This window comes from Ictidomys tridecemlineatus, chromosome Y, assembly GCF_052094955.1.
Source record: "Ictidomys tridecemlineatus isolate mIctTri1 chromosome Y, mIctTri1.hap1, whole genome shotgun sequence".
Lineage (NCBI taxonomy): Eukaryota > Metazoa > Chordata > Mammalia > Rodentia > Sciuridae > Ictidomys > Ictidomys tridecemlineatus.
The window spans coordinates 1,123,565-1,147,254 of NC_135494.1; the positions used below are offsets into that span (position 1 = coordinate 1,123,565).

The window sequence follows — 23,690 nt, forward strand, 5'->3', positions numbered from 1 at the left end:
TTGTCAAAAGAAACTAACTTTATTTTTAGAACTACAAACACCAAACAAAACAGCTCCTCAGGGAAAAAACCCTCAGAGCCCAACAGCCACCACCGGCTCCCACAAGCCTCTCACCCCCACACCAGCCTCTCAACCTCCCACAATCCTCCTGCTCTTGAGGCCAATTGGCTGGGTTGCGTGGGCAGAGCCAAAGAAGTCCCCCAATGAGCAGCTCCGTGGAGGAGCCAATCAGCTAGATGTTGCTGGGGCCGCTGTGAGCCAATCATCAGCTGGCAGTCTGAAGGGCAGGGAAACAGCCCAGTGAACATCACCGCAGAGGAGCCAATCAGCTAGATGTTGCTGGGGCCACTGTGAGCCAATCCTCAGCTGGCAGTCTGAAGGGCAGAGAAACAGCCCAATGAACATCACCGCAGAGGAGCCAATCAGCTAGATGTTGCTGGGGCCTCTGTGAGCCAATCATCAGCCGGCAGCTGGAAGTTTGCTAGCAGCTGGAAGTTTGCTGGGGCCCCTTTGGCTGTGGCTCTCAACAGACGTCAGGAAGCTAGACTCAGCCCCCTAAAACCTGACCCTTTGCCTCATTTGAATGACTTCTCCTTAATAAAATGGTTCAACACATTCTCTCTCTCTCTCATCTTAAGGTCAGAGGAACTCTCACAGCACCCCCATAGAAAAAGGTATTTCTGTCTCTATGTGGTTATTTTGCCCAGCCCAGTTAGCTCAGTTCCCCTGGAGCCAGTCTCAGTGAGACCCAGTGTGTGGGAGGCCAAATTAGCATGTGACTCTGTCTCCCCTTCTGATTGGTGTGGCCTCATCATTGTTCACTCTATGATCTGGTTGCCTAACTAACCCAGATGATAGCACCAATCTTTGGAGTCCTGTGGCTGTGTCCTCCTGCATAGGAGAGCCTTCCTACATCCCTGTGGGTCGAGCTATGCTCACCTGTCCCTTTGTGATATTACCCCTTGTCCTGTTTTGGATATGACTTTTGTGTGTCCCCTTCTCTTGCTCTGCCCTTGAGTGTGGCCTTACGAGATGTCAGCTAGCAAAAATTAACAATTAGCATTTTTGAAAATTATTCTCAGGAAACACCTTAAAGAGTAGCAGAAATATCTGAGGGGTTCAAAATTCAGAATTCATTTTTTAATTCCTCAATCATTTTATTATGGAGTCTTTAGAATTCCTTTTATAGTCTGTATACTAGGAAATGATTAAATATGTAATGTGAAATGTTTTCTCCTGCTAAGCAAGTTGTTTTTTAAAAAATATATATATTTTCACATGTATGGCTGCTAATCTTACTGGAGTGAGACGGTATCTTAGGGTGGTTTTGATTTCAATTTCTGGGGAGAAGATGGCAGTGAATAGAGTGCATCACCCCCTTGTACTTCATCACTGCATAGGTGAATAACGAGGTACAACGGCCAAAAGCTATCTTGTTAGGAAATTTCCATCAAAATTGGGGTGCACCGAAACCTAGAGGAAGGATTTCCATCACCGAGGACCGGTTACTGGGTCACAACCACAAGTGAACTGTGCGACCGGAGATCTAGTGTGATTTCTTAAATGCTGTTCAAAGGGACCTGGAAAGTTGAAAGTCTTACTACAATTTTTAAAGAGAGTAAAAGGATCTTCCCAGATATGAATTCGCTACATATTTGAGGACAACTCTGAAAGCTAAATACTGCCCCACATGGCTTATCATCAGTATTTTCTACAGTATGCGTCCTTTCATACAACTGAACAAAACTAGAACAGCTAAATCCTTTATATTTCTTACTTGCATAGGATTTATACTTTTTATTCCAAAAGAATCTTCCCAGTCCTTAGTAAAATACTGAGAAAACTAGAAGATTTCCCACATTTCTCACACTCACAGGGCTTCTCTCCGTGAGGGTTTTCATATATGAAAATGAAAACAGGGCTGGATGAAAAACTGACAGGATGTACAAAATCCCCCACAAACTGTTTTTTTTTTCAATGTGATTAAAATGGCTTTGAAGACAACAGGGGAAATGGAAAGATTTGTGATATTTTTTACATTTAAAGAGTTATTCAGTTGGATGTGGTGGTGTTTGCCTTTAATTACTGAGACTTGAGAGCCAGATTCTGAAGGATCAATGTTGGAGGCTAGCCTCAGGACCTAAGGAAGACCCTAAGAAACTCAGCAAGTCCCTGTCTCAAAATAATAAGTAACTAGAATGTAGCTCAGTGTAGAGCACAACCAGACATAATCCCCAGTCTGTCTCTCTCTCTCTCCCTCTCCCTCTCTCTCTCTCTCTCTCTCTCTCTCTCTCTCTCACACACACACACACACACACACACACACACACACTTTCAGCAGTGTGAGCCCTTTCTTGTCTTTGAGGATGACATGAAATATTGATTTACCAGGTTTTACATTCAAAGGATTTTTCTCCAATAACGCCCTACATGTATATGAGTGAAGCAGTAATAACAGAAAAGTTTACCAATTGTTTTCATGCATACAATTCCTCTGCAGTATCTGTTCTTTCACGTGTATGAAGCAGACAGGATGTGGCAAAAGCTTTTCCACATTGTTGACATTCATAGGGCTTTTCTCTGGTATGTATTCTTTCATGTCTGTGAAGCTGAGAAGATCTAGCAAAGGCTTTGCCACACTGCTTACATTCATAGAGCTTCTCTCCATTATGTGTTCTTCCATGAATCTGAAGGGAACTGGATGTAGCAAAGGCTTTCCCACACTGCTTACATTCATAGAGCTTCTCTCTAGTATGTATTATTTCATGTTTGTGAAGGTGAGAGGACTGAGTGAAGGCTTTCCCACACTGCTTACACTGATAGGGCTTCTCTCCAGTGTGCATTCTTCCATGAATCTGAAGGTAACTGGATGTAGCAAAGGCTTTGCCACACTGCTTACAATCATAGGGTTTTGCTCCAGTATGAGTTTTTTCATGTGTGTGAAGGTGACTGGACTGAGAGAAGGCTTTCCCACACAGCTTACATTCATAGGGCTTCTCTCCAGTATGAGTTCGTTCATGTATCTGAAGGAAAGAGGCAGTAGTGAAGGCTTTGCCACACTGCTTACATTCATAGGGCTTCTCTCCAGTGTGCATTCTTCCATGAATCTGAAGGGAACGGGATGTAGAAAAGGCTTTGCCACACTGCTTACATGCATAGGGCTTCTCTCCAGTGTGCATTCTTCCATGAATCTGAAGGGAACCAGATGTAGCAAAGGCTTTGCCACACTGCTTACAATCATAGGGCTTCTCTCCAGTATGAGTTTTTTCATGTGATTGAAGGTGACTGTATCTAGAAAAGGCTTTGCCACACTGCTTACAATCATAGGGTTTTGCTCCAGTATGAGTTTTCTCATGTGTGTGAAGGCTAGAGGACTGAGTGAAGGCTTTCCCACACTGCTTACATTCATAGGGCTTCTCTCCAGTATGAGTTTTTTCATGTGTGTGAAGGTGACTGGATCTAGAAAAGGCTTTGCCACACTGCTTACAATCATAGGGTTTTGCTCCAGTATGAGTTTTTTCATGTGTGTGAAGGTTAGTGGACTTAGTGAAGGCTTTCCCACACTGCTTACATTCATAGGGCTTCTCTCTAGTATGTGTTCTTCCATGTCTGTGAAGATGACTGGATCTAGAAAAGGTTTTCCCACACTGCTTACATGCATAGGGCTTCTGCTCAGTATGCATTCTCTGATGTATTTGAAGTAAACTGGGATAATCAAAGTCTTTCCCACATATCTTACATTTGAAATGTGCATCCCCTGTGTGTGTGATCCTGTGCCTTTGAAGACTTGCCTGTGAAATACAGGTCCGAACACCTTGTTGACATTCATAGAGTTTCTCTCCAGAATGAGTTCTTTCATGTCTTCTAAATAAAGAGGAGAAATGAAAGGCTTTCCCACATGTGTCCCATTGAAAATGTTTACCTCCACTGTGTGTTATCATGTGTCTTTGAACACCAGTGGGATAAGAAGAGGCTTCACCACATTGTTGCCATTCATTGGATTGCCCCCCAGGATGAGTTTCTTCATGTCTCTCAATGTCATTGGAACAACTGATGACTTTTCCACATACTGTACTTTCATAAGATCCATCTCCAGTTTGTATTAACATTTGTGTGTGAACGCTTTTGAGAGAAACCAGAGATTTCCTATATTGTTTCAATTCACATGGCTTCTCTTCACATTCCTCATGCTTGTAGTATTTGTGTCCAGAGTATGATGTGATCTGCCTATGAAGGAATGAAGGACATGTGAAGTCTTTTGCACACATAATGAAGTCACATGGATTTACTCTATTAAAATTTTTCTTTGTTCAATTAAGAATTGGAATTGATTTGAAGGTTTCCCCCACACTATTCTGTGCCTTTGAAGTTTACCATGACTTCTTTGAAGAAGTAACTAGCACATAATCAATGCTTAATTCATTCACAATTTTCTATGTATTTATAGATCTTTACATTACTACCAACATCAGGTAAAGGCTAGGTTTTCTGACTTGTTCAACTTGCCTGAAAATAAAGTGATTGAAAGAAAACAATGCTTTGCAACACAGCTTCTCTGTGGCTATTATCCAAATAGTGATATTCACATATGCAATTTCATACTACTTTTTGCATGTCAAATACTTTGAAAAGACTGAATATCTGTTACAGCTAAGTATATATTTCTGGTAAAAAATATTATAAGAATAAATACTTTTCTTATTATGCATACTTTTTCAGTTGGTTTGCTTTAAAAATTATATGACAGTTCTCAGATTCCCTCACGAATTCCTCTTGTGAGTACAGTTACCTTACATTGCTTCCAGAGTTTTCAATCTGATATTCAGTGGTCTTATCTTCCCACCTGTTTCCTAAAATGAGAAAACAGAACAATCTTTATGAATATTTAGGAGCTAGAAATGTTTTGCCAAATCCTAGGTGCCATTTATGCTGCAATAGTTCACCAACTGATTCCCTTTTCACCTTCTACATAAATGACCAAAATAAACATGAATTCTTTATTTGATTAATTTTAGAAACATCATTATTACCTATAGAAGCCAGGTTTCTGAGGACTTCCAACATCACATCTCTGTAAAGGTTCTTCTGGGAAGGATCCAGCAAAGTCCACTCCTCCTGGGTGAAGTTCACAGCCACATCCTCAAAGGTAACTGAGATCTAAAATATCCCACAAATGTATAGTGGAGGCCAGGAGAGATTGATAGCATGAGAAATCTATACTCAACATGTGTGATGTTGACATGATTCCCTGGCCTCTTGATTCATTCCATGATTTAATCCAACAAATCTTTACTGTACTCAATTTTTTACACCCATTCCAACACTAGAAATTGGCTACTCAGAAGGCAAACATCCTTTTTCAGTGTTTTATACCCTTCCTTTGGTGAGCTCACAGGAAGTGAGACGGGCTCCCAGATCATTCCTAACTTCTTTATTGGTTGCACCTCTATTACATGTCCTAGAAACATCCTGTGTGGTACAGAGCTAATGTAAGCAATTCGGATAGTACTTATCTTTAGAAAAGAAAGGTGATGAGTAGGAAATTGCAGGAATCATGAAACTAAGCATTTGAGAGAGATTCTGCAAACTACTGTGGCTCCCTGTACCTACAAGGTTAATATAAACAACATAGTACTTACTGATGTCTTGTTTCCTCTGAAAGTCTATAGTTCCATACTTAAAGAAATGCCTAGAACCAGCCCACACCCACACCCTCTGGGCATGGGGTCACTAAGGAGATTCCTTCATAGACAACATTTAGACAACCTTTCACACAGGTTGTCACAATGTGGTAACTGGAGATTGAGTTCATCCTGTGTGATTATACAGAGAACAATTAGAACTTTGCAGGTGCTTTACTCCAGAACAAATTTAGTCAACTAGCTTACTATTAAGTGACAAAAACACACATAAGTTCTCTATTTGATTAACTTATTTATTAATGAACACAACAATTTGATAATTTCCTGTGGTTACTGTCAAAGCAAAATGAGGTAAGTGCAAAGATGGCACGTGTCTTAGAAAAAACTCAATGACCCAAAAATGTCACCTTGTCCAAATAAGAATCTTACAAAGTTTTATATCTCTCAAAAAATCTTCTTAATAAACAGCAGGCACTACATTTCTAAGTCTCATAGTAAAAATAAATGTCCAATGATTGTCAAACTGTTCTTAACAGCAGCCAGTTCACTACCATAATGTAGTCATGAGACACATACCAATGCTCCGCTCAAGGACATTTTGATAAAGGTTGGGCCACATGTGCAATGGTTGTCTGTTGTGAAAGAGATTCATGGTGCCTGTAGCAAAGGTGGTGCAAACAAACATAAAGCAAAAGCTCTTCCAGAGTGTGGTGAAGTAACAAGTTTGTAGCCCAGAATCCTAAACTATCCTACACAATCTGGGTGTAAAAAAGGCCACCATTCACATCTGTAAGCATGTTATTTTTTTTTTTTAACTTTTTTTTTTTAGAGAGGAGAAAGAGAGAATTTTTTTAAATATTTATATTTTAGTTCTCGGCAGATACAACATCTTTGTTGGTATGTGGTGCTGAGGATCGAACCCGGGCCGCACGCATGCCAGGCGAGCAAGCTATCGCTTGAGCCACATCCCCAGCCCTGTAAGCATGTTATGATGTCTGCACAGTGATGGAACTGGCAAAAAGAAAATGTCCCTGCCACTGACACAGAACCTTACTCAAGGACTGAAAACATACAGAACCGCCCAAAACAAGGAAGAATCCACAATTACACTCAGAGACATCAGCCCAACTCTGTCAGGACAATGATGCAGGCAGGAGGGCTTCATGGGCTTTGAAGCAAATGGGAAGCACACTGAGGTCTCAGGGTCACAGCAACACTGCACAGGACATAAACCACACCCCTACAAGTGCACCACCAGTGAAATCCCATGTATGCTCAAAGAACATGAGAGCTAAAGCAGAAAATAGATCAGAAGCAGCTGAAAAGCCTCCAGGGAAGGGGACGTGAAACACAAGACTCTAAGCAGACACAGGACAAAGAGGGGACTCAAGAGAGAAGGTGACCATTTTGAAGGAAAAAATGTAAAAGTCCATCACAGGAAATTCCTAGAGAACACCAGAGGTGGTGCTGTATTGCTTTCTAAGTCATGCAACACACATTTCAGAAAAGAAGAGCTAAAAGCAATCATTGAAACTGTCACTTCAGAAAAACAGAGAAAGAAGAGCAAGGTAAACCTAAATTAACCACAGGAAGGTAACAGAAGGTGTGGATAAAACCACAACCTGGAAATCTGCAGTCTACAATATCAAGTTCTTCATGAACATCAGCATCACTGATACACTGACATAAGGCTAAGAATACAGAAGACAGGGACTGGGGTTATGGCTCAGTGGAAGAGTGCTTGCCTACTGCTTAGGAGAAACTGGGTTCAATCCTCACTGACACATAAAAAGAAAAAAGTGTAAAATATACAATAACATTAAAGAAAAAATCAAAGAGGACTGAAAACCTAGTAACACATTTAAAAGTATCATCATCAACAATGCATTGGGACTTCAAGATTATCATAAACGTGCTTCGTACAAATTAGACAACTTGCAAAAACTGGACAATTTATTTGAGAGAGACAATTTCCTATAACTTACACACAAGGGGAAATACACAAAACAGATGAGCCCATGGCTACTGAAAAAAACAGACTAAATAACTAATTACTACCCAAAAGCAAGACAAGGCTCTGACATCTCAAACAGGCTTCCATGAGACACTTAAGAACTACCACCATTTTTCTACTTTTTTTCCAGAACATAGAAGCTGAGTTAACACCTCCTAATTCTTTCTGAGGCATAAGTTACCATATTATCCAAATTAAATAGATAAAGAAAAGTATTTTTTTTAGAGAGAGAGAGAGAGAGAGAGAGAGAGAGAGAGAGAGAGAGAGAGAGAGAGAGAAAATGTACAATCATAAATGTAAAAAACTGTACACTCCAGGGGTATATGCAAATGATGGGGAAATTATGGGCACAGGAACACTGACTACAGTGACTACAGCAGCCATATCCAGAAGTGCCCAAAGCTAGATGCAAGGAAGATACACCTTGCAATACTGAATGGACAAGCTGCAGTTTACCCACACCAAAGAAAATCACCCAGAAAATGAGCTCTGCAGCCTGGAATGATACAACACCCTTAAAGGCAGACTGGTAAGAGAGAGAAGCCAGTTTGAAATGGCAAAGTGCAGTAAGATTCCAAGTCAAAAACATTTGGAAAAGACAACATTATAGATGCACTAGCAGAACTGATGGGTACCAGGGACTCATGGAGCAGAGAGGGAGGGAACAATGAGGAGGAGTGATTGACAGGGGGAACACAAAATTCCCGGAGCAGTGAAACTCTTCTGTATGACATTATCTTGTAAACTACGCGACACACACAATCACATCACACAGAGGAGGAACACTAAGGTAAAGAATGAACTTTGGCTTATCATAACATGTTGCTTCATCCATTCTCCTTATCAAATGTTCAACACTGGTTTAGTAACCAACAAACACCCTACAGCAATGCAAAATGTTGAAAACAGTGGAGACTATCAGCTGGAGAGAAGGGGTATTCGATTCTATGAGTAATGTCACATTTAATTGTCACCTTGATTGGATTAAAAGATGCCAATGATTAATGACCTTATGGGTGTGTCTATAAATGATTGGCATGTGGAACAGTGAACCAAACTGGAGATCCTCCTTAAGCTAGGCAGCACCATCTAATAGGACGGTGGCTTGGGTGAACAAAAGTTGGAAGAAGAAGGAAGAAGCAGCAGACCAAGCTCCTTTCTTCTCCAATTTGTTCTTGATGGCTGCTGCAGTGGCCTGAGGATATCAGACTCTGCCTCCTTCAGTCTCCCAAAGTGGACTCTGCCAGTGATTCTCCAGGGAGTTTTCAGAACCTTAGGTCTGGACTAGGGAAGTACCATTGATCCCTCTTGTTCTGCGGCTTCAGCCTCTTGGACTCTGCATCCAGCACTCCTAAAACTCTCCAGCTGCAGATGGCCACTGTGGACATCCAGCTTTGGGTCAAGTAGGCCAATCTAAAAGTCCCCTTTCATAATCATACTTCCTCTTGATGCTGTTCCTCTAGAGAACACTGACTAATATACTATGTAAGTCAAAAATTGCTCTGAAAAAAAATAAAGTTTATATCATAAAGAAGTGAATAAACTACCAAGCCATGAAGTTTTACAAACATACACATGAGAAACAATTTTATATGCTAAATACCATTTTCATAATATTTTTTATTTATGCAAAAATAAAGCAAAGAGGAAGAGTCAGAGTAACAAATTTCAAAACTATGGACAAAAGCAAGGAAACTGATTTTCAATACTATTACCATATTGAAAGAAATTGGATGATAAGTCTTCAAAAGTCATTGTGTGGTCACATACACAAAGTGTTAAGTTTTGCTGTGCTTAGCAAAACAAAGGGGTACTGTGAGAAACTATGAACTCTTTGAACTGTGTGCTTGTTGCCATCTTAAGAAGATAAAAGAATGCTCTGGCAAGTTTAAAATATAGATATTTTTGTGCTTGCCAGGAAATAACTAACTACAAGTAGTATAATAAGAAGTATAGAGCACTGTGACCAGTAACAAAGTTATGCTGAGAATGTTTATCCATGCTGGAAAAGATTAAGCTGCCAAGAGGATGTGTTTCTTTTTTGCTATATAAAAGAAGAAGGGAAAAAAATAAAGAGGTGCTCATTCCTACTGTGTGTGTGTATGTGTGTGTGTGTGTGTGTGTGTGTGTGTGTGTCTTTCAGCATCTCTGCTGTTACCGCCTGATCAGGAACTACAGATTGTCAGCAGGGTCTGACAAGTCATTCCAACTGCTGGTGTGGTGGTGTGCACCTGTAACTTCAGCCAATACGGAGGTCAAGGCAGGGAAATGGAAAGTTGGAGGCCAGTCTAAGCAACTTAGCAAGACACTCAGAAATTTAGTGAGACTGGTCTTCATTAAAAATTAAAAGAGGGTACTGGGATTGGAGCTGAGTGGCAGAGCACTTGCTAGCATGTGTGAGGAAAGGGGTATGATCCTCAGCACCACAGAAAATTTTTTTTTTAAAAAAAAGGTATTCCGTCCATCTATATCTATACAAAACATAAAAAAAATAATAAATACAAGGCTGAGGATGTGCTCAGTGGAAGTGACTGTAGGTTTATTACCCAGTAAAACACCTGCCCACAGCCAGAACGCTGCTCACAAATTGAAATTCATTTCTGGAGGAGAACTAAGCATGAGCAAGTCCATGGCATCAATCCCCAGCACTCAATAAGTAAGCAATTAAATAAACAGCAGTCTACAATACTAATTCTCTTGGGCTGGAGAGTAGCTCGGTAGTAGAAAACTTGCCAAGCATGTATGTGGCCCTCAGATCAATCTCCAGCAGGCCACACACACACACACACCAAAAAAAAAAAAAATACATGTAATGAGAGATAAAAATGATTATAATACAAAAGGTACACAATTAGAGGCATAAAATACAACAAAATCAATGGAAAGACAACACACTTTCTCACACGGGAGATTGAATGTTTCCATAATGTACACTCTCTAAAAAAACACTGAGCATTTCAATAAATTCTGTGAAATTTAGGGCATGGTTTACTGTATTTTGGAGGTAAACATAAGAAAAACTACATCTAAAAATAAAAATAGTATTGTTGGGGGCTGGGGATGTGGCTCAAGTGGTAGTCCGCTTGCCTGGCATGTGTGCGGCCTGGGTTCGATCCACAGCACCACGTACAAACAAAGTTGTTGTGTCCACCGAAAACTGAAATATTAAAAATACTCTTTCTCTCTTTAAAAAAAAACACAATAGTAGGGTTGGGATTTTGGATCAGCAGTAGAGTGCTTACCTAGCACATGAGAGGCCCTAGGTTTGATCTGTTAAGATCGGGTGAGCATCAGAGAAAGAGACCACCAAGAGACTGTCTCATGAAACAGCAGAGGGTTTATTGGGGGTCCAGCATGCTGGGGCTCAGAGTTCACTTGAGAGGAGCTGAGAGCCCCAAGAATAACTTAAGAAGAGCTTATATACATTGTTTGAACTGGGGAGTCCATGTGGAGGTCAGGGAATGCGGGAGGGGTTGTTTGTACAGAGCAACCAGATGGTCAGGAGACTTTTCTCAACATACATTTAACGGTTTTTCCGGGAATTGTTTTGACACCCACATAAATTTCAGGTTTCAGGAAAACAGAACTTCAACCAAGAAAACAAACTTAACCTTTACATTCTTAACCTTTCAGATCCTCAGCACCACATAAAAATAAATAAATAGGCATTTTGTCAGACTACAGCAACAACAAAAAAATAGTTTTCAAAAAATTGAAAATAATAGACTGTATCTAAGACCAGCCAAAATGTTGTACAGGACAGAGAGAGTAGAGAGGGCATTTATGCTGATCCCAAATTTCATAAGATAAAAGGCCAGCTCCCAAAGGGTTGGCCCTAGGAGGAGGCACTTAGGAGGGAACAGGAATCAGGTGACATACTGGGAGTGCTCTTGAGGGGATCAGCACCCTTATTTAGACAGACGTATTGCTCCTTTCCAGAAAACGAGTGTCATTTACTATTTCACTAATATTCAGCGATTAAATGATCATAATTGGGTATTTCAGGTATTGTCAAAATTGTCCTTAAATTTTACAATGACGAGGGAGTGATGGTGCACACCTGTAACCCAGTGGTTCACGAGTCTGAGGCACTAGGCGATGTAGCAAGACTCTGTACCAAAACAAAGAATGTAAAAGGGGCTGGTGGATAAGCAACTCTGGGTTCCATTCTTGATACCAAAAAACCACACAGTTAACATGAACCTGCCAAGTCCAGATAACAACAGTGAAAAAATGTCATCCTTTGTCAAATTCATCACCTTGTGAAGGACAGTTACTAGTTTTCATGAAATCACATTCATAAATTTATCCACCACTATTTTTGTAGTATTGGACTCAGATTCTGCAGCAATAATGCAAAACAGAGTTTCTCTGTATCTTACGTGGCATTTTGGAATCTAGGGTTGGATTTCAATTTGAAATCACTGAAAAGACAAGACTGAATCTTACAAACTTTCTATACATACTCAGGGGTAGCAAAAGGTAAATTAGGTAATTGGGTGTTTTCTTTTTCTTTTCTTTCTTTCTTTTTTGATAGCCCCGAGATGAAAACCAGGGACATTTTACTACAGATCCACATCCCCAGTCATTTTTATACTTTATTTTGAGACCGAGTCTCACCAGGTTGCATAAGGCCTGGATAAGTTCCTAAGGCTGTCCTCAAATTTGCAACACTCCTTTCTGAACCTCTGGAGAAGAAATGATCAAAGGTGTGCACCACTGTACCTGGCTGTAAGTTGGGATTTTTAACAATGGAAATGCAACCAGACTTTTAAAAAATCCACTTCTTTCTTGCCTCTTTAATATTAGTCCATCCCATGTGACTCTGAATAAATAAACCTGGGCCTCAGATAAGTGAGCACATGGGCTGGGGATGTGGCTCAAGCGGTAGCACGCTCGCGTGCGGCCCGGGTTCCATCCTCAGCAGCACCACATACCAACAAAGATGTTGTGTCCGCCGAGAACTAAGAAAAAATAAATAAATGTTAAAATTCTCTCTCTCTCTGTCACCCTCTCTCTCTCACTCTCTCTTTTAAAAAAAAAAGTGAGCACATCATTTCAAAGTGATACACAGAGAGCTTTGGTGCTGAGGGAGCACACATGTCAGGCTCAAGGGGCAGGGAAGGTCCCTGATGGCTGAGACATGCTCCCTCCTGGTCTTGCTCCCTGAAAGCTCCCAGGATCACCCTCCAAGAGATCTGGACCATGACTCCAGTCTAGGAGGCTTTTCAGGTTTGCACAGCTCTGCACTGGGGTGGGTGTTGCTTATGCTCTGGGAGAGGTTTCGCTCCTTCACACTGTGAGACTAAAAGGGCAGGAGTCACTGCTGACCTGGCCCCTCAGCACCAGCATCCACAGGCTAACTGTCCACCTGTCTTCAAGGAATGGAAACAGAGCATGGAAAAAACAAGTTTCCAAGGAAGTAGCTGTCTAGATGAGGCCTGTTCCAGGAGATTCCTCAGACCAGAGGCCCCAGCAGCTTCCCTGAGAGGCTGTACCCCACACCTCAGGCTGTCCTCTAGGAGGAACTGACCCAGGGCCTGAAGTTCTGTTCACCCTGCAGGGACCAGGGCAGCTGTGGGCACCTTGTGGCAGCTCCAGGAGAGGACAGTGGCTGAGGACATGGGACCCTGTGAGGCATCCAAAAGGAACCTCTGCCCAAGAAATCTGACATGGTGTCTACGCCTAAGGAAGATAAAAGGAGAAGCTGTGAACTCAAGTTCTCTATACAGTTGCATCTACATCAAAGAACCTTCAGAGTACTTGACTTTGGCCAACCAGACCACCATGAGGGTGCAAAGGCAGGGTTCTGTATGGAGAACAAAAATTATCTTGGGCTATCTTAAGTCCTTTCATAGCCAATTATCTTAATTTCTGTATCAGACCACAATTCTCAAAACTTCTCAGAATATACCACTAACCTTACCAGATGCCTAGTCTCCAAAATCTACCAAAGCTCAGAATGCAATAACAGACATACAGAAAAAATTTTCTTTATTTTTTTTCTGTACCCCATTAATCTGATGTTCCTACCAATGCAATTGGTTAATGTAGTGATACACAAGTTTCTTTTATAAAAGTTCATGTAGGCCAGACACAGTGGCACACAACTGTAATCCCAGCAGCTTGAGAGGCTAAGATAGGAGGATTGCTATATTCAAAGGCAGCCTCAGCAACTTAGTGAGACTATAAGGAACTTGGTGAGATCACATCTGAAAATACAATGTAAAAAGGGCTGGGGATATGGGCTGGGGATGTGGCTCAAGTGGTAGCCCACCCGCCTGGCATGCATGCAGCCCAGTTTCAATCCTCAGCACCACATACAAACAAAGATGTTGCGTCCACCGAGAACTAAAAGAAAAAAAAAAAAGGGCTGGGGATGTGGGTCAATGTTTAAGTGTTCCTGTGTTCAATCTCTGGTATATTAAAAAAGGAAGAAAGGAAGGAATGAAGGAAGGAAGGAAGGAAAGAAAGAAAGAAAGAAAGAAAGAAAGAAAGAAAGAAAGAAAGAAAGAAAGAAAGAAAGAAAGAGAGAGAGAGAATAAAAGAAAAGAAAAAAGAAAAGAGGAACACATACATCATTCAGGGTAACTTGAATCCATGTTCCTTAGTATGGTCATTAATATTTGGGTTAAAATGAAGTATGTTTTGTAGCTGGGGTTGTCAATGCCTTTAATCCCAACAGCTTGAGAAGCTGAGGCAGGAGGATCACAACTTTCAGGCCAGGCTGGGCAATGTAGCCAGATCCTTTCTGAAAATCATATTGAAAAGAGCTAGGGATGAAGGACAGTACATGAATCAGACATTATTGTAGTGGCATCCCCTTCCTTCACAGAAAATTTTAACTGGGTTTCTCCAGAAATTTTCACCATGGGCTAATTTTAGGACTGTCAACAAGAGAATGTCCACAAAAAAGTTCAGTGTAGATAAACTTCCTATTTTCGGGTGGCTAGTATGGGAGAAATTAGCACTCCAAGTGCTGGACTCGAACTCCCCTTACTAGTTTTTTACACACTTGTATCCAGTATAGTAGTTTGTAGAAATGTGCAAACAAGGCCTCTGGCCTTGAGCTGGGATTCACAGAGAAATCACCAACTGGGCACCTTGGAAACAGCTGGTGGGGGAGGAAAGAAAGGGGAGAAGAAGCTCTTCCCTTCTCAGGTGCTGTCCTTGAAGGGTTAACGTGGCTAGAACAGTGAAAGAAAAAGCTGCTTTTATGTGTGTGATGTGATAACTTGACTATGGTGGCTCCATTTTGTGAACTCAGCCATGACACTCAAAAATGTCATGACTGGGGAAGTTTGCATTCTTTTGTTCATGAAAATCCCCCAAGAACACAGAATGATCTATGTGCCAACCAGAGACTAACTGACCACAACTTTCCGGCTTGCTGGCATTGCCTGAACCTCCAAATGTCCCTTTTGTGCTTAAATATGGAGCCAAGTTAAGGCAGGGGCCCCACTCTGACAACCTCATTCTTTCAAGAGCAGAGTATCTGCCACTGGCCAGCAATAAAGGCTTAACTGGAATGAGACTGTGTGGTCTGAGTTATTTGTGGGTCTCAGTATTACAATGTGAACTTCTGAGTCCCTCCCCTTACATGCTGGGTATAAGATTCTGAAACCACCTGAACTCAGGGTTCAGGGGATTGATTGATTGATTACAGCAAAAGCTGTGCCCTCTGAGACTGGCTGCAGCCAGATAAAACTGTTTCTGGCTATCTTCAGTGCCTTGCCTCCTTTGTCCCTACATCATCATTTCCCTGTGTGCCTACATGACTGCACGACTGGGGTGACTCTACATCATGGACTATCAGAAAGGGGAGCAGTTATCCTCTATTGATGGAGCCCACGATTCCATATCCCTGGGATCTATAAACAACCTCCTTATTCCCTTTAAGGCAGTAATTTTGAGCAAACACAAGGAAGTGTTAAGTGATTATTCTTTCCCCTCAAGTATAACATTCACAAATAGAAAACAAATGCTTTCAAAAGTGTTGTTCTTGCCAAGGACAGTGGCACAGGCCTGTCATTCCAGATACGTGGGAGGCTGAAGCAGGAGGATCACAAGTTATGGCTGAGGGAGGGAGGGAGCAAAGGAGGGAAGGAGGGAGGGAGGAAAAAGGGAGGGAGGGAGGAAAGGAAGGAGGGAAGGCGGGAGGAAGATTTTTTCCAATATTTCACTAGATGAAAAGTGACAATTAGCGGACGGTGTCCATTTGGACCGAGTGGGAAGAACGGACGTCTGGCCGAGCTGTGAGGTGGAGGGAAGGTGGGTTTAGAGGCAGGAGGCGCCTGCAATATGGGGGACCTACAGCAGCCTCCGGAGGAGCTCCCCTGGGAGGAGGAAGGTGCATTTGTGGCCCTGCTTCCTCCACGTTGGGAAGAGTGGGTCGGGCCACCAGTAGGGAGCAAAGGGGACACCAGGGACCTGAGCCGCCCTTCCAAACCCAGGGAACCAGGGGACAGGGCCAGGGCCACTTGACAGCGTGGAATCCGCCGCCCTCCGCAGCTCACCCCCGCGCCGGGCCCCAACCCCGCACCGGGCCCCAACCCCGCACCTTCAGCCCCGGTCGCAAACTCACCATTTTTGGCTTCCGTGGTGACCCAGCGTCGTCTGGAGGAACTTCCGGGCCCCCGAGATCCCCGGGGACACCGGCAGCAGCAGAGTCAACTGGGTCACTGGAACAGAAACTCGGCCAGAGAAGGAGTAGCCCGGTGGGTGCGGAAGAAAGCCCGCAATGTTGCGGAAGCCCGCCCTCCCCCTTCCTCTGCGCACTGATTGGAGAGTTCCCCCCGTATCCCGGATGCATGGCCTCCAGGCCCGCCTCTGCATCGTGACTGACAGCTAATATCATCCAATCACTGCCTGAAGTTGTGTAGAGTGACAGATTCTTGGCCCCAGCCCTTTTCAGGAGGAGCTTCCCGGCTGTGCTGGGAACTAATCCAGGTGAAAAGCCTTGGTTTAGCCTCTAGTACAGAGGTGACACCTGGTGCTGCTTTCGGAGCTTGGCGAGGCCCTGGGTTTAACCTCAACACAAAAACAAAGCGCACCTTCTCAGGGAGGCTGGGGCTGGAGGAGCCCAAGGTCAGAGAGACCCTCTCTTAAAATAAAAGGAAAAGGGTGGGATGTAGCTCAGAGGTCCAGGTCAAGCCCCACTGGGTTTATTCCCCAGTACCTTTAAAAAGAAAGAACGATATTGCATCTATACATATATTTTTTCACTCAGCTGATGCGACCTCAAGCGACTTAGAAAGACCCAGTCTCCAAATTTCTGAAGCACTATTCAAAGATATCATATGTATGACCCATACAATATATCTAAAAATGAGAACAATTTGAAAACTATTTTAGTAATTCTCATCACCTCCCGGCCTCTGTGGCTTTGAGGAGGCAGCCTGAGCTATGAAAGGAAGTTATTGGGGTTGGCTCTGATGCTCAGGGTTCCATCCACAGCAGAGAGCCTGGGCGAGGAAGGAAGGCAATCCTCTAGGGCAGCAATGTGCGGTGGAAATTAAATGGGTGCCTTGTGCTTAGTGCAGATGTTCTACTTCGACTGTTAGGAAGTCTTGTGCAGAGACCTGACTCTGGGGATCCCACAGGTCTGGTCAGGTGTATGCCCCAAAATCAAACAGAAAAGGTCATGATGCAAAGCAGGAAAGGAACTTTGACCAGTGCAGCTACACCAGGAAGACAAGGAAACCCTGCCCTTATGCTGTCTTCAGGTGCTGACAAGGACTTTGAGGTTTTATAGAAGGATAATCATAGGCTGTATGCACAGGGGAAATTGTATCTAGGATTTAGTATTATCTGTAGGATTTAAGCTTCAGGCATCTGTTCTTATGTCTGTGAGCTCACGCTCACTTGCCCCCTTGACACATGTCACTCTATTGCACAGACTGGAGAGAGAGAGAGAGAGAGAGAGAGAGAGTATTTTTTAAGTTTTTAATTTTTTTTTATAAATTTTTTTTTTTAATATTTTACTTTTTAGTTGTCAGCGGACACAACATCTTTTGTTGGTATGTGGTACTGAGGATCCAACCCGGGCCGCACGCATGCCAGACGAGCGTGCTTGAGCCACATCCCCAGCCCGAGAGAGAATTTTTTAATATTTATTTTTTTAGTTTTCGGTGGACACACATCTTTGTTTGTATGTGGTGCCGAGGATGGACCCCAGGCCGCACACATGCCAGGTGAGTGAGCTACCAATTGAGCCACATCCCCAGCCCTTCCTTAATATTTGAAGGCAATTGGGAAATTATTTCTTTGCATCACTGGATTCTTGGTCCGAGGTCATCATAATCTGCTATTGAAACACAAAAGGCATTAGTAGAAAACATATTATCTCAGGGACATAACCAACTTGGAAAATGCAGGTTATTAATATTATTATTCTACCAAACACTCATCAGAAGACTCTTCATCTTTTCTTGATTTATTGGGAAGCCTTGCACTTGGCAATGGTAACATGGACATGTTCATTTGGCGGGGTGTTTCAGCCTTTCCATGGAGCAGAGGGCTTAGTCACAATATTTATTATAGTGGCTTTTTAAAGCATCTTAACTCAGTTCTAAGTTTTGCATCAGCATTTATCTGACTATGAACGATCTTGGAAGTAATTTAAGTCAAGCATTAAGAAAATCCACATGTTGTAAGTTTGAAACAGAGCCATAAAGACTGTATCACAGAAGCAAGGAATAATATTTAAAGTAGTCACTTCAAAGATCATGAGACCAAGAGCTGGCCTAGGTCTGGTTCATTGGCATGCACCTGTTTCCGACCCCAACATGAACTTCAGCAGAGTGCAGCTCTGAAATACCAGCCGGCAATAACTAGCGATGCCATAAGGTGAGTTGTATTCATACAGGCTACAGGATATTCATCATCCTTTCTCTTAATTCTCATATTTAAGGAGTCTGTTAGGTGCTGAGAGCTATTGCCAAGTAGGAATGACACATCGATATTTCCTTGCCAGCGTACCCCATGTTGCTTAGAGGAAGGACTCGTGGAAATGGACTTACCTTGGACATTCGCTGTGACATTGCATGTATGTTTGAGAAAGGTGACCCTGCTCAAGGACCAGGGTGGATCCAGGTTTAGGGTGTATCCTGCAGGTTTTAGGAAGTATCCTGCTCCTTGGGATTAGGGCGTTCCCGGTTTAGGACAATCTGGGTTTAGGGCAGTTCCAGGTTTAAGGTTATTCCTGCTGGGAATAGGGCGGGGTATCCTGCTGCCTGAGTTCCCCTTGAGTTCTCCTGGAATTCAGAAAGTTTTTGGGATTAAAAGCCTGGTGGAGTACGTGAATGGGGCCCAGAACTGGGATTCCCCCAGAACGTGTTTGTAGAGGGCCAGTGTGAGTTCGGGAATAAAGAGTTGCTGTTTGAATCTACAAAGCTGTGAGTGGCTTGTGATCTTGTGCCCAGCCAGACTGCGGCAGTTAGGTCAATCAGTGATGTAAATATTCTGAAGGCAGAAGACAAACATCCAAACATCCTTTTGGGTGCCATCTCACTGAGGGTTAGGGTATTACCAATCAATCTCCAGGTGCCAGGCATCCTCCTGTAATTGCTCTTGTCCATTCTAGGAGACCAGCCTAAAATGCATCCACTATTTCTAGACCTCTTGTGTTGTACTGACCAGACATTTGCATAATACTTAGGAATACCCAGGAAGAATACTTAGGAAAGGTGCCAGTTTCTATTGTAGAATGATCAGGGCAACCATGCATTGGTGGATACCTTATGTAAACAACTGGCCTGTATAGAAAAATTCTATTTCAACAAGCCTTCTATTTGGACAATTGTCAAGATAAGTAGTCTTAATTTCAAAGGGTCAGCATGATTGTCTGGTTTAGGTTTCTCATATGCTGTGTTTTCCTCAAATATAATCCCAGACAACCTGTTTACCACAGGATCAACATATAACTGACCACTACAGTCAGCATGATTAATCTAGTTTCATTGGTGGACTTTCCAGTCCACACCACAATGGACATTAAAAATGGATCTGAGGGCTGCGGTTGTGGCTCCGTGGTGGATCGCTCACCTAGCATGTGCGAGGCCCTGGGTTTCATCCTCGATACCACATAAAAAAATAAACAAAATAAAGGAATTGTTTCCATCAACAACTAAAAAATAAATTTTAAAAAATAGATCTGAGAAATGGGTCCATAGAAGTCTCTTCATACTTTTTACTTATCTGGCAAGCTCATGAAGCTGCATGGTTGTAATCTCTGCAGTTGGAAGGTTTACCTTCCTGTGTCAGGTTTTTCAGTCATGATGACCGGTTTAAATTCTATTTTTTCAAATATGATTTAATTTACTGAATCATGTTCAGCAGCAGTGAACATGATTCAGTCAATTCAGCAGCAGTCTCAATTTTTTTTTCTTTTTTTGGTGGTGGTGCTGGGGATTGAACGCTGGGCCTTGTGCATGTGAGAAAAGCACCCTACCAACTGAGATATATCCCCTGAGATTCTCAATATTACAATTAAGGAAAAAAAAATAAATATTTTGTAAGATCTAGTGTGTACCTCTGGGATCCTGTATTCCCCCTTTTCTTTATTTAATAAAACTGAGTAAAGGCTTGGCATAAGCCATAGTATCATCAGTTTAAGTTATAGATAGTAGTAAAGTATTTAAATGATAAGATTTACCTTGTGTTAATTATTGTAATTTCTCAATATATACTAGTTGATATATCCTAACAATTTAAAAGGAATCCTCAATGTCTTTCTGAGAGAAGGTCTCACAATATCTTTATGTCTCAGAATATTATCCTTTAAATAGATGTCTCTCAATTGTCTTTTTAAAAATATGATTAAGCACTATATAAATCCTACCATATTTCTATGAATAATAGGTCCAGTGAGAGAACTTCTATAATGTCAATGAATTTTCAACAAGGTTTGCAACTTTTATTGCTCAAAACTAACATACAACTTTAATTTAGAGAACCTCCATCCTAAAAAAATTCCCAGATCTCAAAATTATTCAACAAACAAAATATGCAAGAATGAACAGTCTGTGAATCAATCAAACTTAGTGTCCAAGGAGAATTGTGAAAATTGGAATCTAAGTCAGCAGTTTAATATATTTAGTGTTTAAACAAGGATGTGAATTTATTCACCAAAATTAATCCTTGCTTTAAACAATAAGAATCACTAGGCAATAAAGACCTTGCTTAGAGGAGTTAAACTTGACATTTTAATAGGTCTTTATCATGTCAAAATATGAACCAAAATATTAGCTCACTTCACTATCAGCATAGATAGTGAAATCAGGGAAATGGCCTGAAATATCCTTGAATTAATCGGTCAAAATTTTTAGTCAGTCCAGTGCATATAAATCTTTTTTTACATTTATCTATTATCTGTCTAATTAATAATATAAAAATATTTCTATTTAGAAAAATATTTTTATCATTAAAATCTAGAATATACAGATCTTGGTTTACCCAAAGATGATTTCTTTCTTCTTAGGACCTCCAATGTGTGCTTCTCCTCTGTTGAAATTCCTTTTAGAATTTTTCCTGGTTATACTTTGAAATAACTTCTGAAAACCTTAGAATCTTTGTACCTTGATAAAAAGAAATATCAATGAGGACTGGGGTTGGGGCTCAGTGGTAGCATGCTTGCCTGGCATGCATGAGGCACTGGCTTTGATTCTCGACACTACATACAAATAAATTTAAAAAGTAAAGGTCCATCAACAACTTTAGAAAATATATTTTAAAAAAAGGAAAGAAATATCAATGAAAATATAGTTAAAGTCCTTGGATATTTCTGTAGATAGTTAATACAATATACATAACCTGTAATTAATACAATATAATTGATTAACTTTATGTAACCACGTGGATCTTAAGATATGTTGGATCCATTTTAATTTGTTCTCAACTAGGAGTGCACACTTGCATGTGATGTCACGTGATGTGGCTGATGATCCTTGTGTATACATTTACTTATTTCTTGTAATTACACAGTCAGGAACAAGAATAAGGATTTGGGGGTCATCCCAGGAACATGGCTAGCTTTGTTTCTGCGACAAGCAAATGCATCCCCATAACTTTCAAAATCAAAAGCCAAGTGTGAGATAGCAACATTTAGCAACATGACCATAGAGAGGAAAAGGAAGGGTCCCAAGGGAAGCTGCTGAGGGGTAAGAAATCAAGTTATTTGGCCTTGAGGGCAAGTCCGGCTTAGGGCTGCAATGAAGGAAGGAAACTGTGGAATTAGATTTTGCCTGAAAAAGAACTTTGTTGGCACTTACAGGTGGGTGTTCCTAAAAACGCAGGCTCTGGGCAGCTCCAGGTAGCAGGTCTGAAACAGGAAGTACAGGTTAGCAGCTAGAAGGCGGGACCAGAAGTCCTGTGTGAGTGACAGTTGGAAGGACCAATGGGAAGCCTGTTAAAATGCAGGAGGCGGGACCAGGAAGCCAGCTGTGAGGCCAGGCTTGGGCGGTTACCATGGTGATGGAAACAGCTTGGAGCCAGCTGCCCTAGGGCTTCCCTATCTGGTGGCATTCCATTTGGTTTGTCTGCATTCCCCAGGCCTGGGAGGGATCCCATGGCTGACCTGCGCTTGCAGCTTGTGTCCTCCTGCCTTTGCACTTTCCCTGGCAGCTCATGGGACTTTAAAAGTGAGTTTTAATAGCAGACACCAGCGTTACTATCAGATGTTAAGGCAGTCTGGATTTGGCCATCAGACCCAGTAGGGGTTCAGTATAAACTGAGTGTTCACAAAAAAAAAAAAAAAAAAAACAGAAAAATAAAATTTCTCTATGGGGAAAGAATCCCTGTGTTGAGTCTCATCACAACATTTTCCTTCCCTGTTTTCTCACTCTCCAAGCGCTGACTTCTAGTACATTAACCCAAAAAGTCTTTATCTAATATTTTAAAACATAAAAATTCATACAAACTATCTAAAAAAGTCCACAAATGTACTTTCCCCATGGGAGAGGACTCAGCAACATATCCCACTAATCATCTTAATAACTCATTACATTTATTTAGAGTCTCTAGAATTATTTTTAAAAAAATTTTCTAAAGACAAAATATTCCCAGATAGTAAAAAGTTTAACCTCACAGATTTTTCTTCTAATTTACTTACTTTCTACAATTAGGTCCACGATACTCTACAATCCTAAGCGCTCTTAGCTTCTGGAGAGAAATTCCAAACGAACTGAATTTTTAAAACTCACCCTGGAGTCACCATATGGGCAACCAATTGTCGCATTCCTCATGACTAAAAAACTCAGGGTTACTCCAGGTGAACTGAGCTGCATGAAATAATCACACAAGACACAGAGACAGAGATTCCTTTTCTTTTGGGTGTTGTGATGGCTGCTCGGACCTCAGGGATCCATGGAGAGAGAGAGAGAGAGAGAGAGAGAGAGAGAGAGAGAGAGAGAGAGAGAGAGAGAGAGAGAGAGAACACACACACACACACACACACACATTGAACCCTTTTATTGAGGAGAAGCCATTCAAATGAGGCAGGGGTGAGGTTTCTGGGGGCTGAGTCTAGCTTTCTGTTGTCTGCTGCCAGCAGGTTGATTGACATCTAGGGAGGCCACACCCAAAGGCACAGCAAGAGAAGGGAACACACAGAGGGAGTTTCCAAGGAACATTTTATCCCAAACAGGCCAAAGGGGTAGGATTACAGTAGAACAGGTGAGTGTCGCTCAACCCCATTGGTGACTCATCTACATCTGAAGACATGCCTTTTACTTCTTGAGCTGTGGCAATGCCCGAGTGATTGACTGGAGCTTCTTGCTTCAGGACTGGAAGGTGTGGGTCATTCAGAGTGATTCCCACAAATGGCCCCTGTGATGAGTGGGTCTCACAAGAGGCTTAGTTTCCTCCTGTGTGAAGGAGACAATGCTGTGATCCTCTACATATGTCTACCTGAGAAGATGAGGTGCAGTGGGCAAGGGTGTTGGGAAAAGTATAAAGGGCACATGGGAACAGAGTTGATCTGGGTCAAAACAAAGATGATCCCCAGCAGAAGGCAATTCTGCCACCTAGAGTCTGTG

The 23,690-nt window shown here is 41.9% G+C and overlaps 1 protein-coding gene and 1 long non-coding RNA gene across 7 annotated transcripts; both read right to left on the reverse strand.

Moving 5' to 3' along the window:
* Nucleotides 1–22,032, reverse strand: LOC144371941 (uncharacterized). 6 transcript variants are annotated; one of them, XM_078035263.1, is made up of 7 exons: nucleotides 21,927–22,032; nucleotides 21,112–21,233; nucleotides 16,241–17,555; nucleotides 5,031–5,157; nucleotides 4,790–4,850; nucleotides 2,469–4,227; nucleotides 1–374 (listed from the first exon to the last, which is right to left on the reverse strand). In XM_078035263.1, exons 3-6 carry the CDS (start codon nucleotides 16,511–16,513, stop codon nucleotides 2,478–2,480), a joined length of 2,211 nt encoding a protein of 736 aa, XP_077891389.1. In that variant the 5' UTR covers nucleotides 16,514–17,555; nucleotides 21,112–21,233; nucleotides 21,927–22,032; the 3' UTR covers nucleotides 1–374; nucleotides 2,469–2,477. The 6 variants fall into 6 exon arrangements, with proteins under 6 accessions (XP_077891389.1, XP_077891388.1, XP_077891391.1 ...); XM_078035262.1 differs by having other exon boundaries at nucleotides 1–4,227; XM_078035265.1 differs by lacking the exon at nucleotides 16,241–17,555 and adding an exon at nucleotides 18,678–18,911 and having other exon boundaries at nucleotides 1–4,227; nucleotides 21,927–22,031.
* On the reverse strand, nucleotides 7,892–16,234 carry LOC144371942 (uncharacterized). Its single transcript, XR_013432008.1, has 2 exons — nucleotides 13,190–16,234; nucleotides 7,892–12,620 (listed from the first exon to the last, which is right to left on the reverse strand). It is a non-coding gene; the product is annotated as an uncharacterized LOC144371942 (long non-coding RNA).
* Nucleotides 22,033–23,690: the final 1,658 nt, after the last annotated feature.